The sequence below is a fragment of the Chelonoidis abingdonii genome, chromosome 15, assembly GCF_003597395.2.
Source record: "Chelonoidis abingdonii isolate Lonesome George chromosome 15, CheloAbing_2.0, whole genome shotgun sequence".
In the NCBI taxonomy this organism is placed as follows: Eukaryota; Metazoa; Chordata; order Testudines; family Testudinidae; genus Chelonoidis; species Chelonoidis abingdonii.
In genome coordinates this window covers 26,762,479-26,781,649 of record NC_133783.1, presented here as the reverse complement: position 1 = coordinate 26,781,649, position 19,171 = coordinate 26,762,479, and the positions used below count along the sequence as shown (strand labels likewise).

Here is a 19,171-nt window from a genome sequence, read left to right as displayed (position 1 = left end):
GGACTGCTATGTAGTGGTTTTGTCTCAAAACAAGTAAGTTTTGACATTATATCCCTGCAGTCTGAAACCAGAAGGTTATCAGACATCGATTTAGATGTGATCATCCTAATAAAAATATTGCCTGATGCATTGGTATCAAAAGAAATAAAATTGGATTGGTCTTCTGAAAGCTTTAGGTGTTTCCAAATATAACCTCAATTATCTTTTTCACAGTGATACTGTACAGGTTTCTCTGTGGTAGGCAGGTGACTAAGGAAAATGTTGGTAGGACAATAATCTAAGGTTGAATTCCTGGTGGGAATCTCAGTAGAATCACCATACAATTATTCTTGTACAATCTAGTATAAGGTTAATTAGTTAGCTCTGTGAGTGAGAGTGACTGCCACCAGAACTGTGACTTTCCACATTTAAAAAGAATTTTTTTTCCCCACAGGAATTGAGTGATCCCAAAGGACCTTTCATCAGCTTTATCAGGACCATGTATCATGCAACACAGGTGTCTCTAATGCCTAGATTCAATGTTAAATATGAGAAGGTGTTGTAAGATACTAAGTGGTCTCCTTTCCCTTTTGGACACCGAAGTAGGAAAAATGATACTAGTATTTCTGGACCAATAAACAAAAGAAGCCCCTGGGCTTTGAGACAGGCACTGAACTTTCATGTCAGAGTACCTAGGACAATGTTGTCACACAACTGTGCCAACAAGCAGAAACACCCTGGTGACATTGTGGCAATGACCAAAAAAGAGGCACCAAAATAAAGAAAAAACAAATAGCAGTGTGTCAAAAGAAAGAATAGGCATAGAGCAGCAAAAGGACCACTTAACCCTAAAAGACCAGTGCTATCTCCCACTACAGCAGACACTGAAGTAATGATACAATGGTGTCAAAAATCTATACAACCATCCTGGAACTGACTAGAAGATAAGGATACTAGAAGAAAAGAATACTCAACAAAGTGCGGTTAGGATCTGCTGAAACAAGGGCTCCCAAGGTACAGGCTTCTGCTGAAAGCTATTTCATTCTGCTGAAGAAGAAATTGACAGGTCAAGGACAGCATATATACTCTGCTGCAGATGGCACATGACAGCCACTAGAGGCCTGCCTGACTTGCACTCTTCCCGGCTACGGCTGCCCTGAACAGAGAGGTATATGCAATGTAGTTGTAGCTGTGTGAGAATCCAGGAACGGATATTAAAGGGACATGGTGGGTGAGGTAATATAATGGACCAACTTACGTGTGTGAGAGAGAGAAGGTTTCAAGCTACAGCTGAAGAAGAGCTCCGTGTGGCTTGAGAGCTTGTCATAGAAGTTGATCCAATAAATTAACCCCCCTTGTCTCTGAGTAACTAGGGAAGCTCTGCCAGTCTCGCACTAAGGGGTTAAGACTCAAGTGTGAGAATTCTGTACAGACAGGATCTTTAGGAAAAAATCGTAATTTTAACGTATGCTTACTAACAGCAATATGAGTTTCTTTAAATACCTGTATTAGGTCGACTTTTTGCTTAAAGGCAGAATATATTGATTTCAGCGAGGATATCTGTTTAAAAAACTGGCATGTGAGCCATTCCTTCGCAATTCCAATCGGAACTGAATGAGTCAAAGATATGGCACGGTGTGTGCGGCGGAAGGCTGCACAGTGCACGCATCATAGGAAAAGGCTCCGTAAATCCCTTGTTTGTCTGTCTGTCTCTCCTCTAGCTCGCAAATCGTTGGGGCAGGGCCGTGCTGAGATCCGTCGCATGGCACTGAACAGCTCTGATAACACCTCAGCGGGGCTGGAGGTGCCAGCCCGGGCCCCGAGGGGGCGGGACCCAGCCCCGCCGCGGGCACCTCTACCCCTCCCCGCTAGTCCCCGGAAGACGCTACAGGAGCAGCGCGCCGCACTCCCAGCTCACCCCCTCCCTCTTTCTCCTGTCTTCCCCGCCCCCCGCAGGCGGACGGTTCGGAGCATGCGCTTTGGGGACTATACTGTCCCGAGGCCTTGTTCCATCAAAGAGGAGGGATCTACTTCTTCCCACATTGCACCGCGCCAGCAGCGCGCGCGGCTGTGAGCTGACGAGCGTCCTGTTGTTTTTGTCGGTGCCATGGCGGCCGCGCTGCTCGGCCGGGCCTTGGCCGCTCTTCCCAGCGCCCGGCACATTCTCAGGTGAAGGCACCGCCCGGGGCTAGCGGCGAAACTTCGGCGTGAGCCCGTCTCCTGGGGGTCCTGGTCCTCCCAGCGCATCTGTCTGCATCCCGCCCCAGCCACCCTCCCCGTCCCGACACTCCGCCTTCCCCCTGTCGGCAGCGCCGCCGGTGCCCCCCGCGCAACGTCCCATCCCCTCCTGCAGCAGCCTTCGGGCACCCTCCGCGCATCGTCCCCTCCCCGGCCGCAGCAGCCTTCGGGCACCCTCCGAGCATCATTCCCTTCTTCCGTTCTCCCCTGTGGCCCTCTTTGCTCATAGGAGGGAGCGTGCCCTTGAATGGGGGGTGATAGAAGCTTTCAGCATGTTGGAAGTGGCTGACCCAAGCCTGGTTAGAGATGCGGAGTTGTTTCTGGAGCAGCTTCTGTGTATTTGGGCCCGGAATATGATGGGCTGTAAATGTTAGTTGGCTTATTTTGGAGTGTGGTAATACTGCTTACATTTGGATTCTAAACTAACGGTCACGTTACGTATTTTGAAGTGTAATTTACAACTGAGTTTACATATTGATGTATTTTTAATATCTGATAACTTTCCGTGTGTTAAAGATGCAGTACCACATACTCAGTGGAAAAGTGGTTTTCAAAACAGATCAGTTCAGATAATCCTCCAAAGCGACCCTTAACAGCCTACTTTCGTTTTCTAAAAGATCAGCAGCCCATTTTTAGACAACAAAATCCAGGTAAGGAACTGTAAAGAAATTTAGCATTAGAATAAATGTTGTTTTTGTTTCATAAACTGCTTAGGATCATAAACAAAATCATTTTATTTTAGTATGAATTTAAGATGTTTTGGCAGCTTTGTTTATAGAACCCAGTTTTATTTCACATGTGTGTGCACCTTTTTTCTTTGGCTAAAAAGCTAGATGAGTATTTGAGTCAAACTAAATATTCTATGAATAAGTAAACTTCAAAAGAACATAGTAAAGAGATAAAATCCAGTAAAATTAAATATCTGGATTGAATGTTAGATACACATACTACCCATACTTTAAATTAGCTCTAAAAAACTTTGAATTGTAATTCATTCAGAGTAGAATAAATATTTGTTATATGGCCAACATGAGAACTTCAAAAAAGAGCCCCATTACATATTTGCGTTGTAATGATTAGCATTCTTCCATTGCATGTGAATATTTCTTTTCATGCACATGAAAAAGATAATTTTTGATTATGTACCAATGCCCAGTACAAGCTTTTATCCTGATGCTTTATCTAGTAATTTGCTGGGCTTCAAAAATGATGGGTCTGCCCATAACCTAAATTGGGAAAGGGCAAATATTTTTAAGATTGGGTGTCTTTCCTTTGAATTTTTTTAATTGTTCGGAAGTATGTGTATGTTAAAGCTTTCTTTCCTATTCATAGCCATCGAGAGCTGCTAAATTTATTATTCTTCTGATATGGAAAAATTCATTTGGGAATGAGGAAACTTGGTCTAACTGAGGATTACTGTATATAGAAATGATTATTTTAAAGTATTGAAAGTAAATTATGATTTATGGTTATCTTGGACAAGCTTTAAGGTAACTCACTTTAAACAGTAAACAGTTGAGAATTCTTAAGTCATTTGGCTGTAGAGAGGTTATAATCAGAAAGTTCTCCTATTAAAATATGATTGAAGATCTTGTCCAGTTACCTACCCAGATCCCAGTGCATGAGCTCTTCCTGTGACTTAGGCTTTGTCTACACTACCAAGTTTTGTCGCCCTAAACCGCCTTGGACACCATCCTGAAAACTAACCGGCAGTAAAGGCAGATCACAGAACACCGGTGTTATGCATTCCTGGCATGAAATATTAAGATGTGCTAACACATTCAGTGCTATCTTAAGCTATACATGATAGGAAGATGTAGACTTATAGAGAGGACAATAATCTAGCCTAAAGGTGACAGATATGAATAACTGTAGCAAATTATTCATCTGGGAAAAAAAAACTGTTGCACTTGGTTCACTGGGCCAATATAGAAGAGTATTTCAGACCGCAAGTGCTGCCAGAGCATCCATGAGCCATCCAGAATCTATAAAAATCCCTAAATTGTAAATCTATGCTATAAACAGCACCATATGACCCTCCCCTTTCAGAACTGCAGGGAACAAATCATTGGAATGCTCCTGCTGTGCCCTGCACTAGGAACACAGCACCCCCTGCTTTAACATTCCTCAGCACAGAGAGCTCACAGAGTTACTCATGATGCCACTCCCTGCAGCTGAGGAGGCTGTGGGAGAACATGGAGGAAATCCTCCCAAGATGCACAGCAATCAGTTCCGCTTTCCCACAACACTGCGCTGTAGGATACATACCCACAGTACGTTGCTCATGCTGTCGATGATGGTGCCCACGATGTGAACGTTGGAAGCCAGTGCGAACACCCTTTTGTGATTTTTGTTTTGTCGGCCTTTGGATGTCAACATAAGTTTTTGTTGACAAAACTTGGTAGTGTAGACAAAACCTTAGTCTACAAATTAGTATATTCCATCCCAGGGGCACAGAAAGTTGTTTGTAGACCTGATAAAGTATTAGTCTTCCTCATCTTGATAAAGTTACCCTTCTTTTCTCCTAAAATCTAATAGTCCATGGCAAAATGTGGCATTGTTGAGTGGAGTGTGAAAGGAGAGGCTGACCCATGTATTCCAGGTCTGTCTTGTCTTCCTATACTTTTGAGCCTGAATTACTTACTGAATGCTTAGGTTCAGTCATGTCAATAATGGAAAAGCGGAACTGGCATTTTTGGAAAGTGTGTGAGGGGGAGGAATTGAGCCTGTGCCCTTTCCCTCACTAGGATGTGTAAAGAAACCCTTGAAGGATTTTTGTCAACAAAAATCTTAACTGCTTCTATTTTACAAGTTCAAGTCTTGTTTGACCTGAAAAAACTTTCTGATTGAAGAATTTGTGAAATGATGATATTACAAAAGGAGTGAAAGCTAGGTTGAGAAGGGAAGGGCATTTAAGGCAGAGTCTCTAAACCATTGTTTGGGGGAAATTAAGGATTGTTAATGCTTATTTAATTTCAATGATTGACATTTTAGATGAAGTACCTGCCATTTGAAGATTCAACACCACTTCTCCTTCAGTTAAGGTGTAAAACTGAACCTGTACTGGTCTATTCCATCAGATCCTCTGGCAAAACGAGGAAGGTTGAGACTTGACTTTTCTGGTATTTCTAAGTAAAAAACACAAGAAGAAACTTAAAAAAAAAAAAAAAAAACTAACTCTTTCAGTTTGTATATGCAGTGTAAAGAAGAAAAAGAAACATAAGCCCAACTTCTAAAAAAAATTCTGTGTAGGTCACACAAAAAAATTCCTGTTTCTGAAATAGTGACATTTAATCTTTCTGTTAGGAATAAAAGAAAAGCTATTTTATTCACCTGGTATTCACAGTTTCTCGTATTGCATATTGGGACAGGTTTTATGGAAAAAGAATATGTCTGTGGCAGAAAAATACCAGTAGCAAATTCTTTCCTGGGGAAAATGAAAAACATTTTAAACATTAGAACAGGTTCAATTTTCTTACTCTCTTCCTTGTAAACTAAGAAGTTAAAAATTTCTTCTGTTTCACAGATGTGAGCATTTTGGAGATATCAAAAAAAATTGCATATGCTTGGAAAGAGCTACCAGTGTCAGAGAAACAAGTAAGCTTGATTTTTTTTCTTTTGTTTTATGCTCTTTCAGTTGCATATTGAGTCTTATTTTTATGTTGGCTGGGTTTGGTGTGTCTTATCAAAGGAAATTTTGTTGAAAAGGTTGTAGCATGGCAACTTACAGTATCTGAAGTTCTCAGGTTTTAGACCTGGGTATGGGACAAATGGTATTGCAGAACTTGATCTCTCCTACTAACAATGAATAAGGGTAAATATGTACAGATTCTTTTAGAACTGTTGCCTTAAACACTTGATCATAAAGTGGCGTTGACTGATTTGCAGTCCTTAGCAAATTATTCAACTTCTTTCATAATGAGAATTCCCAGAGGTCAGTACTTTGGACAGTTGCTCATCTTCCCTGAGAGAAGTGTATTGATCAATTAATATACGTCGCTATTGTAATGGTTATTCACCTGAAGGAAGCTGTGCAGCCGGAGCCCTGGGGCCTTCTGCCACGCAGCCGGAGTCCTGGGGTGGAGCCTGAAGCCCCGTAACCAAAGCCTGCTGCTTCGCCTTCCCAGAGCTGAAGCCCAAAATCTGAGCGCCGCTACCCCAGGGAAGGTGGGGAACTCACTGGCTGCCTGCTCCTCCAGCGTTATGCCTCAAGTGTCTCCAGAGGGCGGCAGTGGCCAACCCCTGCTGGCAGCCCTGCAACCAGCACGAAGGCAGTGCATCCAAGAGAAACAGGGAGGGATGGTTACTTTTCAAGTGGAGGTAATTGGGGGAAATCAGGAGAGTAACTCTTCAGCTGTTCTTGGGCTGGCGTGCAGCCAGTTTGATAAGTGACAGAGCTAGTGTACTCTGAGTTGTTGCAGCTTTTCTGAAGGCCGGACAGGAGCATTAGGAGGCCCATTACTGGTGTAGTTGCTGCATTAGCACTTAACTAATGGAATCTGACATAGTGGTAGCTAATACATTGGTTAGCTTTTCAATCTAAATGATGGTGTAAATGGTATGTACTGTTGATACAGTTGCTGTGAATGCATACTATGATACATGCATGGCAGAGGGTCTAAAGAATAGTTGTATCAAATTACTGTTGTGTTGATCGTGAGGTTACTTCATCCTGAAGACTAACTCCCATGGATTATGTGGTTTCTCCCCCCCCTCCCCCCAAAAGGAGGGGCAGGACAAAGATATGGGGCTGTTACATGTGGGAGGTGGGGAGCTCACGTTACAAGAACGCTTCTTTGCTAGAGATTATATGCATCTCTGCTGCACTGATTATTTCTAGGGACTCTGTGAAGCCTGATGATTCTGTTTACTGCATGACAGGCCAATATCTGTATCCTGCTATTGCCTGCATCCTTTGGAAGGCTGTTTGATCTTTAGAGTGTTTTAAAGCAGTGGTTCTCAACCAGGGGTACTCATATCCTTGGGGGTACGCAGAGGTCTTCCAGTGGGTATATCAGTTTGCCTACTTGTACAACAGACTACATAAAAAGCATTAGAGAAGTCAGTACAAACTAAAATTTCATACTGACAATGACTTGTTTATACTGCTCTGTACACTGAAATGTAAGTATAATATTTATATTCCAGTTGATTTATTTTATAATTGTATGGTAAAAATGAGAAAGTAAGCAATTTTTCAATAATAGTGTGCTGTGACACTTGTATTTTTATGTCTGATTTTGTAAGCAAGTAGTTTTTAAGTGAGGTGAAATTTGGGGATACACAAAACAAATTGGACTCCTGAAAGGGGTACAATTGTCTGGAAAGGTTGAGAGTCACTGTTTTAAAGGTAGAATGTTTAGCTGAAATTGACAGTTATGTTTGCTTTCTTTGGTTGCTTTCGTGATTTTTGTGCTTATAGACATATGAAGCAGCTGCAAAGGTAGAGAGGCAAGCGTACAAAGAAGAACTGGCCAAATACAAAGCACAGTTAAGTCCAGCCCAGATGATAGCTTTGAAAGAAGAAAGGAGACAAAAACGTGCAAAAAGAAAAGCAATGAGGAAAAAGAGGGTAAGTACTCAAAATGTGATCTCATTTTCCCTTTTAAGGTAACTTAAATGTATTAATCTGGTTGTTTCAAGTGGTTATTAAACATGTATCATGATTACAATGCAAGGCTAGAAATAATGCTTTAAAGGAATGCTGTCACGTTAAAAATCATGCTTAAATCATTACTGATGTTTCCTATAATACTCGGGTTTATTGATTACTTTATTTAATTTGCTTCTCACTATGCTATACTTTTTTTCCATTTCACTTAACTGAGACTGTGAAAATAAACCAGCCAGTTTCACCTTCTGGTGCATGAGAACCAGCACAGTCCTGCAATATTTGGTTGAGTATGCTGCAAAGCCAATTATTAACCCTTATTTGCCACAGTCCCCTCTGTCAAGGTGAAGATGGCAGATAATTTCAGCAAAAAGAACAAGTAACAATGACTAGGTAGCAAGTGCTCCACTCCAATTATTTCCCATATGGTCAGTGTCCTGGAAGAGGCCTGTCAAGAGTCAGTCCCATCTGAGCTCCCTCAAATTGTCCCTGCTCTTCAAGCAGTCCGGGCCCTAATGTGAGGCTCTCTACCCAGAGACTCTTCACCTCTCAGGGACTTTCTGGCCCCAGCCCTCCAGCTTAGCTGCAAAACAATTTATTTCCCGTCCTAAGGATGCATCAAAGTTCAGGCCACTTCATCAGTGGCGGGACCTGAGCCTGGCCTCTACACTGGATCCCAACCCAGAGGCCTTATAGATAGCAGCCATCTGCCATGTCCCTTCAACTAAGCTGTATTGCTGGCTATGATTCCCTCGGCCACTTCCCCGCAGCCCCAGCATGTTCTTCACCCTTACCTCAGGACTTTGTTCTGGTTGAGTCCCAGCAGCCAGCAAGGAGCTCCTTCTCACTTCTCCGTGTTTCTGCGCACTGCTCGTGTCTGCGGTCCTGTAATTCCCTCAGTCAGCTAGGACACCACCCATGCTCTCCAGCTCCAGCAAGGAACTGAACTCACTCTGGCCCTGCAGCTTTTTTTATTAGCTGCTGTGCCTGATTGGCAGCCACTCTAGACAGCAAGGAGGAATTCTCACTTCCTTTTTCTGGGAAGGTAATGCAAGGTTGCGAGGTCTCCAGCAGGGGACCTCAGGGCCAAGTCTACCCCTATCATATCTCCAAAACACACACATTTGAAGGATTTGCCACCAGTACAAAGATGCCCAAGTTTGAGTGGGGACTTACACTACCATATCTAGAGGATGTCAAACTGGTGAGTACACTGAAGCTAACTATCCCTTGTCGTTTCCCGAGATGGAGCCTGGCATGCCGGACTACATATGTCCCAGAAGCCTGAGGCAATTTACACTAGTCATGGTAGATAAACAGCCAGTATTGGTCTGAAATCTTTACATGGAAGAAATGCCTTGGATTCTGTAGAGTCCAGGACTGCTCCTATAAACCATTTTAGTATAGGAGATAGCATAGGTTTCTCTGTGTTGATAAGCATCCTAGCACACTAAAGGGATTAGAGACTAGGACTGTATGATAAGGCATACTCTCTAGCACACTTAAAGTTGGTTAAATTGATCTAACGCTGTGCCCGTCCACACTACATGCTCTAATCGTTTAAAGTCTAATCGATTTTATGTACTCCTAGAAAACGAAGAGGAGTAACCCTAATATCGATATTACTATTCGGAATAGTGTTAGTGTGGGGAATTCGATGTTATTGGCCTCCGGAGGTATCCTCCAGTGCATCCAGTGTGACGCTCTGGACAGCATCAGAACTCAGAGGTACTGGCCAGGTAAACAGGAAAGCCCCGCGAACTTTTGAATTCAATTTCCTGTTTGGCCAGCGTGGAGCTCTGATCAGCACAGGTGACACGCAGAAGTCATCCCCACACTAGTCCATGCAGTCTCCTGAGATCAGAAAAAGAGCTCCAGCCTGGACCACACAGGAGCTACTGGATCTTATCGCTATATGGGAGAGGATTCAGTGCTAACAGAACTGCGTTCCAAAAGACGAAATGAAAAAATATTCGAAAAAATTTCAGGACTATGATGGGAAAAGGACACAGCAGGGACTCAGTGCAGTGCAGAGTGAAAGTTAAGGGGCTCAGACAGGCATACCAGAAAACCAAGGAAGCAAACGGAAGGTCTGGATCAGGGCTGAAAACATGCCGCTTCTACGCTGAGCTGCATGCAATTCTAGGGGTCTGCGCAACCAGTACCCCACCCCGGCCGTGGATTCAGAGGTCAGTATGGACACTGAGCTTAATATAGTAGATAGATTGGATATGAATTAGCAGATTATCACCCTAAGAGATGATACAAGCAGGATGCAGATCCTTAAGGGCAAGATGCACTTGCTTTACAGCTTGGAATCCCCAGGTGTTTCATACACAGGTTAGAAATTCTTTTAGTCCGGCACTTCCCCCAGTTCTCTCTTTGTTCCTCAGGTATTTCCAGGGGTCGTCTTGTGTGGGAAGAGAACAACCACAGATGATGTTACTCCCTGCCTTATATAGCTTTAGCATATGGCGGGATCCCTTTGTTTCAAAACTTGGTTCCCAGACCAGTTTTTGGAAAAATACTGACATCCCAAGATGGAATCCAGAATCATGTGACCTGGTTACATGTCCTTGTAGAGTCATAGCAGCCATTACTTATAGGCTGTTAGGAGTGTTCTCAGAAAGGCTCACCAGGTGGGAGATAAGCTTATTTGAGGGCCTGTTGTTTTCTCTAATGGCTTATTGCCCTGAATAGCCCCTTCCCAATCAGCTATCTAGACTGAAAGCATTTTGTCTAGTGGGCATCACCCAGGTGGAGCTACATTTGAAATACAGATACATAGTCAATATTCATAACTTCAGATACAAAAAGATACATGCATACAAATGGGATAATCATATTCAGCAAATCATAACTTTTCCAATGACACCTCACATGACTTATCTTGCATAAAATATATAATAATTATGCTTTAATCATATACTATTACTATGAAGAATATGGGGTGCAGTGTCACACCTTCATCTTCCCTGAAGAAGAGGAACTTTTGGATTTAAGACTACAGGTAATGGAAGAAACAACTTAGGAAAAGCTCTTCAAAGCAGACTGTTTTGATCTAATGCTTTGCAGTGTAGTTACCTCTCAATATGAGTCCAGAGCCTGTCCAATGAGTGCAGGAAAATCCTGATCAGGGATAAAGTGAAACTACAAAACAACTTCTCCATTGTCCTAAAGAAGGAGCTGTCTATCTTCCTCTAATCAATACTTGAAAATATCATAAAATCACAACTGGCGCAATCCAACAAATGGACGTTCCCAGGCAAGGCCAGAAATTTTATGCTCTGTTTAGTTTCAAAGGCAAATAGTTAACCTACCTAAGATAAATTTGGCAGGAGCCTTACTAATAAATTAACCACTCATTTTTGTTCAAGGAGTCCACTGATAGTGAAATAAAAATGACCCTTAGAAGAAACTGAGATGTTTAGTGCAGTCCTCCACATTTCGGTTCATGTAGCTAGTCATGATCCCTTCCTCCAATGGGCTCAAATCTAACCTATTGTCTCAATCCGGGTTAAAGTATGAGTTGGTTCACAAGTGAAGAGTAGTGTGGTGTTATTGTAAACCTTAATAGTCTCTTGTCCACAGTGTAATGCAATTTTGCATAAGAAATTGATCTTTTTGTAAAATGCTTTTTTTTTTTAGTAAGTGTAAAATGATCAATAAAAAGCTAATGGTATAATCAGCTTTGCTAAAATGAATTGAAACAAATTATAAATATATATAATCAGTGGGTTGACTCATTCACAGAAAAATAACTTCTGCCTTCTTACAATCTTTTAGGAATTAACAGTGCTTGGAAAGCCTAAAAGACCTCGTACTGGCTTTAACATTTTTATGTCTGAACACTTCCAAGAAGCTAAGGGAATTTCAGTTCAGGTAAACAAGGCAAAATTGGTTAACTTTAGATTTCTTCATTGGTAAAATGACTATCTTCCAAAATTTGTTGCATTCAGAAAATTTGTTCTAGCTTCTCTTACAGGTAACAATTCAAACAGTTCAGTATTTCTGGATCTTCCTTTGCTAGGCAGAAGTGGGAATTTTTAGGGCATGGTTGAACGCTTGCTGCTAATTGCTTCCTATTCAAACTGAGCCACTCAATGGATACGTGGACTTAATAAATCAGAAAGTCTTGCAGTACTGTACACTCTGAAGACTTATTCCCTCTTATTCAGAACCTGGAGAATTCCATTTTTCCCTGCTTCTTTCTTAGGTCTAAACACAGGGTTGCATCACTTCAATGAAGACCTTGTCTGCACAAGAAATGTGCACCATTTAACTTCAGGTGTGAATTCAAACTGATTGGAGTAAGTCAGTAAAAACTCTTGTGTGGACATGACGACTTTGGTTTAAGCATGGCTTATTTTTGGATTAGCTTCAGCCTGTTCCAAATTGACTTAAACTATAAATAAGCCATACAAAAGGTTGCCCCAGTTTAACCAAATCAGCACTTGTCTATACAGTAGGGTAATGCATTCTACTGGGTGTGATTTCTAAAGCATATGTTGATTGATCTATGTAGATCCTGCTAGTGTGCCATAAAAGGTTCCCTAGTACACTTTAACATACATGTTTCAAACAGCACTACGTGAAAGCACACCAGCAGGGTCTACAAATGCAAACCATAATTTAAATAGATTCAAATCATGATAAAGTTCATTTGACTGGATAGAAAACTATATTTAATCCATGCTTAGTATCAAGGCCACTAATTTCCCAGCTGAGTGGAAGGAACTCTTTGATATCCTGCAGTTACGTTTGATTATATGGAGAGCCTCAATGAGTGATGCTAGGCATTTCTCTCTGAGGTGATCCATTCATATAATCAACCAGCTTATTTCCCTAGAACTAAGATGATCAGATATAGCAAGTGTTAACTGTATGTCTCATGAAGGTATAGGTCAGTGGCACTCAACCTTTCCAGACTACTGTATCTCTTTCAGGAGTCTGATTTGTCTTGCAAACACCCAAGTTTCGCCTCACTTAAAAACTAACTAGATGGACAACAACAGAAATATATAGATGATCCCCTTGGCAGACTACCCATAAGTCTGCCCATTTACACTTGAACTTCTTAGTTAATTGGTTTTTGTTTCAGTTTTGCATTGGAGCTGCCTTTTAGTGATGGGAAAGTATCCACCTCCCAAAAAGTCAGACTATCACTTATGAGTGGTGAATTCATTCCACCTTGTTTAGTCTCCTCTTCTTGCTCTCTGCTTACCTTCCTTGTACCCTAATTTCTCCATCTGTTTTCTAATATCTGCCTACCTTCCAATTCAGCAAACACCTTCATTTTCTATCCTTCCTTTTCCCCCATAACCAATTTTATTCCTAGCTAGCTTCCTCATATTTAGCCCTTCTCTTCTGTCTTTCTTCCCACGTTTGCTCCCCCTGGCTCTAGTCACCTTTCTGTGACGTTCAGGGTGCCCATGAGCAAGTCAATTCACCTCTATTTCGCCATCTGTAAAAAGGACAAGATTACCAGTCCCAGTTTACCTATTTCATGAAGACTTAGACAGTATTTGTAAAGTTCAAATACTGTTTACAAACAGAGTGAAATAATCAAGATGTCTAATTTGTAAAGTACATGCAGATGGCACTTCAGAGATTTTGGTCGTTTTCGTGTTGATGCTTGTTCATGAAACACAGTGTGTGCTGGTATTCTGTACTGGTACATACTGTCCCATCTCAAGCAGTGCACAACTTTCCATTTTAACAGCACGAAGAATGGTGGTTTTTACTGGAATCAAAGGTATTTAGCTGTCAACTAGTTTTGCTTTAGGAGGACTTTAGTCCCTTTTAGCTTATACCCTTGAGAATCTCATGATCCAAATTTTTTACATGAGTTTGAGAGAGTTTGTATTTTGTAGGCAAAGATGAAGAATTTATTTGAAGAATGGCAAGATCTATCCAGTTCTCAAAAGCAGGTACGTGTCTAGCTTTTGGTGAGGCTCCAGTCCAGCTAAGTGTTATCCAACTACAGAATGACAGTTTAGTCATTCTGACTCCAGGACACTCTTGTAAATTCTAGTTACACCCAGCTTTTATTATAGTTAAAGTGCATTTTTTACTAAAGGATTTTATTTTCATTTATTTTATAAATTCTTGAAACCAATTACACTTCAAGCTGAAATGTCTCATATTGATTCTTAGTACAACAGTGACCACTTTTTAAAAAATACTGATAACATTTCATTAAGCAGTGGAATGGGTGGGTGGTGTTGGGGAGGAATATTGATTCCTGAGTATGAAAGGAAAAAACAGTTAAATTTTTTCAAATTAACTTCTTGCTTTCATAATTGAAATTAGATCTTTTTAAAAACTTCAAACTAGTAATGGATTTGGTTCTCACGGGGAATGAGTTCTTTTGCTATGTTTAATAGAAATTTTAAAAATAACACGGTTACATGCATGGGAAAAATCTTAGTTCATGTGACTTTTTTGCTGTCTTTAACAGTGCACTGAGGTATGATGCTCCAGGTCAGTATATGAGAATATTTGAAGCATTCCACATTAAAATAGTATAAAAACTAGGGCTGCTGATTAATTGCAGTTAACTCATGTGATTTAAGTTAAAAAAAAAAAATTAATCTCAATTAAAAAAAATTAATCGTGATTAATCGCAGTGTTAATTGCACTGTTAAACAATGGAATACCAGTTGACACTTATTAAATATTTTGTTTTTCTACATTTTCATATATATTGTATTCTGTGTTGTAATTGAAATCAAAGTGTATAATTTTTATTACAAATATTTGCACTGTAAAACTGAGTAAAAAAAAAATAGTATTTTTCAGTTCACCTCAGATAAATAGTGTAGTGCAATCTATGTTGTGGAAGTGCTACTTACAAATTTAGATTTTTATTGTTTTACATATCTGCACTCAATAATAAGTGTCAAACTTTAGCGCCTACAAGTCCACTCAGTCCTACTTCTTGTTCAACCAATTGCTAAGACAAACAAGTTTGTTTACATTTACAAGAGATAATGCTGCCCTCTTCTTGCAGTGTCACCAGGAAGTGAAAACAGGCCATTCGCATGGCACTTTTGTAGCTGGCATTGCAAGGTATTTATGTGCCAGATATTCCAAATATTCGTATGCCCCTTTATGCTTCGGGCACCATTCCAGAGGACATGCTTCTATGCTGATGATGCTCATTTAAAAAAAATGTGTGAATTAAATTTATGACTGAACTCCTTGGGGAGATTAGTATGTCCCCTTCTCTGTTTTACCCACATTCTGCCATATATTTCATGTTATAGCAGTCTCAGATGATAACCCAGCATATGTTGTTCATTTTAAGAACACTTTCGCTGCAGATTTCACAAAACGCAAAGGAGGTACCAGTGTGAGATTTCGAAAGATAGCCATGGCACTAGACCCCAGGTAAATAATCTGAAGTGCCTTCCAAACTCTGTGAGGGACGGGGTGTGGAGCATACTCTCCAAAGTCTTAAAAGAGCAACACTCCGATGCGGAAACTACAGAACCTGAACCACCAAAAAAGAAAATCAATCTTCTGCTGGTGGCATCTGACTCAAATAATGAAAATGAACATGCGTTGGTCCGTACTGCTCTGGACTGTTATTGAGCAGAACCCATCATCAGCATGGATGCATGTCCCCTGGAATGGTGGTTGAAGCACGAAGAGACATATGAATCTTTAGTGCATCTGGCACATAAATACCTTGTAATGCCAGCTACAAAAGTGCTATGTGAACGGCCTGTTCTCACTTTCAGGTGATATGGTAAACAAGTAGGCAGCATTGTCTCCTGCAAATGTAAACAAACTTGTTTGAGCAATTGGCTGAACAAAAAGTAGGACTGAGTGGACTTGTAGGCTCTAAAGTTTTATATGGTTTCATTTTTGAATGCAGGGTTTTTTACATAATTCTACATTTGTGCAATCTCTTTATCATGAAAGTTGAATTTACAACAGTACTTGTATTAGGTGATTTGAAAAATACTATTTTCTTTTGTTTTTTTTACAGTGCAACTACTTGGAATCAAAAACAAATACAAAGTGAGCACTGTACTCTTTGTATTCTGTGTTGTAATTGAAATCAATATATTTGAAAATGTAGAAAACATCCAAAATATTTAAATAAATAGTATTCTGTTATTGTTTTTAATAGTGTGATTAATCATGATTAATTTTTGTAATCACTTGACAACCCTAATAAAAACCCAATTGGCCTTTCTTAATCTTGACTTACTTTTAAACTTGGCATTCCTTGTCCTGAATGTCCTCTGTCCAAATAATGTTTGTTTGAATGTGTAATTGGAGCACGCAGCTATTTTATATTTCATATTCTTTCTAGAGAGAATCAAATTTGAAATTGGTTGTGCAGAAATATGTTTGGTTTCTTTTTCCAGCTTTAATCCTTATGTACCCCAGCTTCATCAAACTTGTACTCCAATGCAAAACCTTACTGACCTCAGAAATGGTAAGGCAGAGTCATTTCCCAAATGCATGGAATGTGACAGTCAGATGTACTGATCTGTTGGAATAATTGATATAAACGAATAAGATCTTACTGTTAAGGTTTTGTGTTAAAGTGCAAATTTGAAGTTGAGGTCATTTATTGCTTTTTGGTATTTGTTGGGAACAAAAGCCTTATGGAGTGTTGGAGTATATTATCATATCAATAGTTGAATGGAGAGAAATGCACAAGTCTTTCTACTTAACTTTTTATTTCCATTCTTCTAAAGTTTTGGATGGATGGAATTTGTCCTGCTGTAACCTTAACTGCCCCTAAACATAGTATTTCTTAGCTAATATTTACTTAGCAATGGGGAAAAGGGAGAGTTAAAGATTTTATCTGAGGGTCTAACATGTTTGTGCCAATAGGTAACACACTTCTAATGTGCTCATAAGAAGACTTCATGCAAACAGAGTATATCATATAATAAGCTCAAGATGGGGACTTGTCGGTCTGGGTGTAAAGCACTATGCTATACAAATAGTTTTTCTAACATTTAAAACTGAAAAGGCAGTTTCCTCATTGAAGTATTAAGTCTGAAATCTCAACATTGTTTCACTGCTCATGAGTTTAGTAGAGCATACAGCTAATGCTTTATTTGGTTTAGCTGAAATTGCTTAAAACATTCCAGAAGAGTAAATTTGTAAATTTTAAATATGCAATTTCCTGAATATTCTACCTCAACATAAGGCACTAGGATGGAGGGAAAATTGAATATGTAGGGGGCCTGAAGGTCTCAAGAAGCAGAAGAAATGACAGTTCTTAGGAAAGTGAAGGTAGAGGTTACTGAGGAATTTGAAGTAGAGTTTCTTATGTTGTTTAAAGAGATAAATAACTTACTATGCAGCAACTTATTAGTGCTTTCATTTGTAAGTGAATTTCCTTCTAAGAAACAGATGCTTCAAATTCTTATGGAGCATTGGGAAGGGGAAAATGCCATGGGATTTGGCAGAATTTCCATTTTCAGCAACAGCTGGAATTTTACCTAAGGAAATATTGAAACATTTTAAATTATTTCTCAGACATATCTACAGCTTGCTGAAGATGACAAGGTTCGGTATGAAAATGAAATGAAGTCATGGGAGGAGCAAATGGTTGATGTTGGACGTGAAGATCTGATACGTTACAAAAACAGAAGACTCAAAAAATCAAGAGTTGCAACAGAGAAGAAAACTGTAAAAAAGGTTGTTTCAAAAAAGAGGGTTACTATAAAGAAGATTCAGAGAACTAAAGATTCTTCATCACCAGACGTTATAGCAAAATTAAAGACAAAAAATTCTGAAGAATAAAGCTGGTAAATGTTTTATATTTAATTATTTGATTGCCATGACTTTATTCTACTTGTAAGTGTTAATGCACTTAGCACTAGCACTGAATTTTTGAAAAAATAAGATGGTTTATATAAGATATTTAAGAAAAAAATGGGTAAGAGAGATTTGAATATCTCTCAGAATTATCTAGAGAAATGATCTCTGCAGGTGTAACATAGTCTGTATAAACCTAATCAACATTAATCAAGCTGTGAATACTTTTGATACTGATTGATTGTGATGGGAAGAGCATTCTTGGGCCCACAATAATGCAGACAAGTATTAGTTTTTGTAATTTATACGATATTTTAACGAGAGCAACCATAATCTGTGATATTATCTTCTAGATGTTGTAACTAATTGGGAGGTGAAACTTGAATTTACAACAGAAGTATGTTCTGTTTCCTCCCTAGTGTTAGTAGCGCATGCATTAGCTGGAAGTAAATGTCTGGATGTGTATTTTTTGCTAATTTCAGTTCCTCTCACAACAAATGTAAACTTCATAATTATGTACACATTTAGTTGTTAGTTGCATCCATATTCATCTGTGTACCACTTTGTATGTATCACACATCTATGCATACATTTAAGTTGAATAGAATAAAAAAAATCAATGAGTTTTGTACAAAATATATTTTCCCTTGAGTTTTATGCCATTACTTCAAAAATCTGCAAAACACCATTTTATCATGGTCAGTTTTGGGTTAGTTTCCAAGAGAAGCAATATACACTTTTTTTTAAAGTTATCAACTGTTACAAAACAGTGGTTTCTGATTTAGGAGTAAAACTGGGCTATGTCAAGATCTGATTGATGTCTCTTGGAGCCTTCTCCCCTTGCTGAAGTCAGTGGCAAAACTCCTGGCCTCTAGAGAAGTTACTTTTTAGAAATAATCTCCCATTTCCCAAAAGTTATTCTAAACTTGTAGTATGTTAAATAACTTACAGTAATTGCAACTAACTGAAAGCAATTCCAAATAACTTTGTATTTGTGGAATTTTCTCCTTGAATGAGGAAAAAAAGCAAGGAGTCATAGGAAGTTCTGAAGCCTGTAACGTATTGACAGTTACAGTAACGGACTGACGGCTGAAGCCCGAGGGCTTCAGCTCTGGGTGGTGGGTCTCAGGTTATAGGCCCTCTGCCTTGGGCTGAAACCTTTGGGCTTTAGTATTTTGTGTCCCACCATCCTGGGCCACAGGGCTTGCGTGGCTTCAGGCTTCGGTCCCCTCTTCTGGCGTCATGTAGTAATTTTTGTTATCAAAAGGGGGTCGTGGTGCAATGAAGTTTGAGAATCCCTGCCTCTAATTTTCCATAACAGTAGCGTGAAGAAGCTGATAAAACATAATATACAGTGAAAATTATTTGATCATTTCTAATGAAATCCTTAAATATATAAATGGCAATATTGAATACGAGTATGGAGGTTGTAGTACCTTTGTATTTGGCACTGAGGACTAGTAGTTCTGGCATCTACAATTCAAAAAGGATGTTGAAAAATCAGAGACAGCTCAGAGAAGAGACATGAGAATGGTTAAAGGATTGATTGAT

At 39.7% G+C, this 19,171-nt stretch overlaps 1 protein-coding gene across 1 annotated transcript; it reads left to right on the top strand.

Moving 5' to 3' along the window:
* The first annotated feature begins 2,020 nt into the window (after positions 1 to 2,020).
* On the top strand, positions 2,021 to 18,256 carry TFAM (transcription factor A, mitochondrial). The gene is made up of 7 exons (XM_032765877.2): positions 2,021 to 2,148; positions 2,734 to 2,867; positions 5,744 to 5,814; positions 7,640 to 7,789; positions 11,615 to 11,710; positions 13,702 to 13,758; positions 17,339 to 18,256. Exons 1-7 carry the CDS (start codon positions 2,087 to 2,089, stop codon positions 17,603 to 17,605), a joined length of 837 nt encoding a protein of 278 aa, XP_032621768.1. The 5' UTR covers positions 2,021 to 2,086; the 3' UTR covers positions 17,606 to 18,256.
* Positions 18,257 to 19,171: the final 915 nt, after the last annotated feature.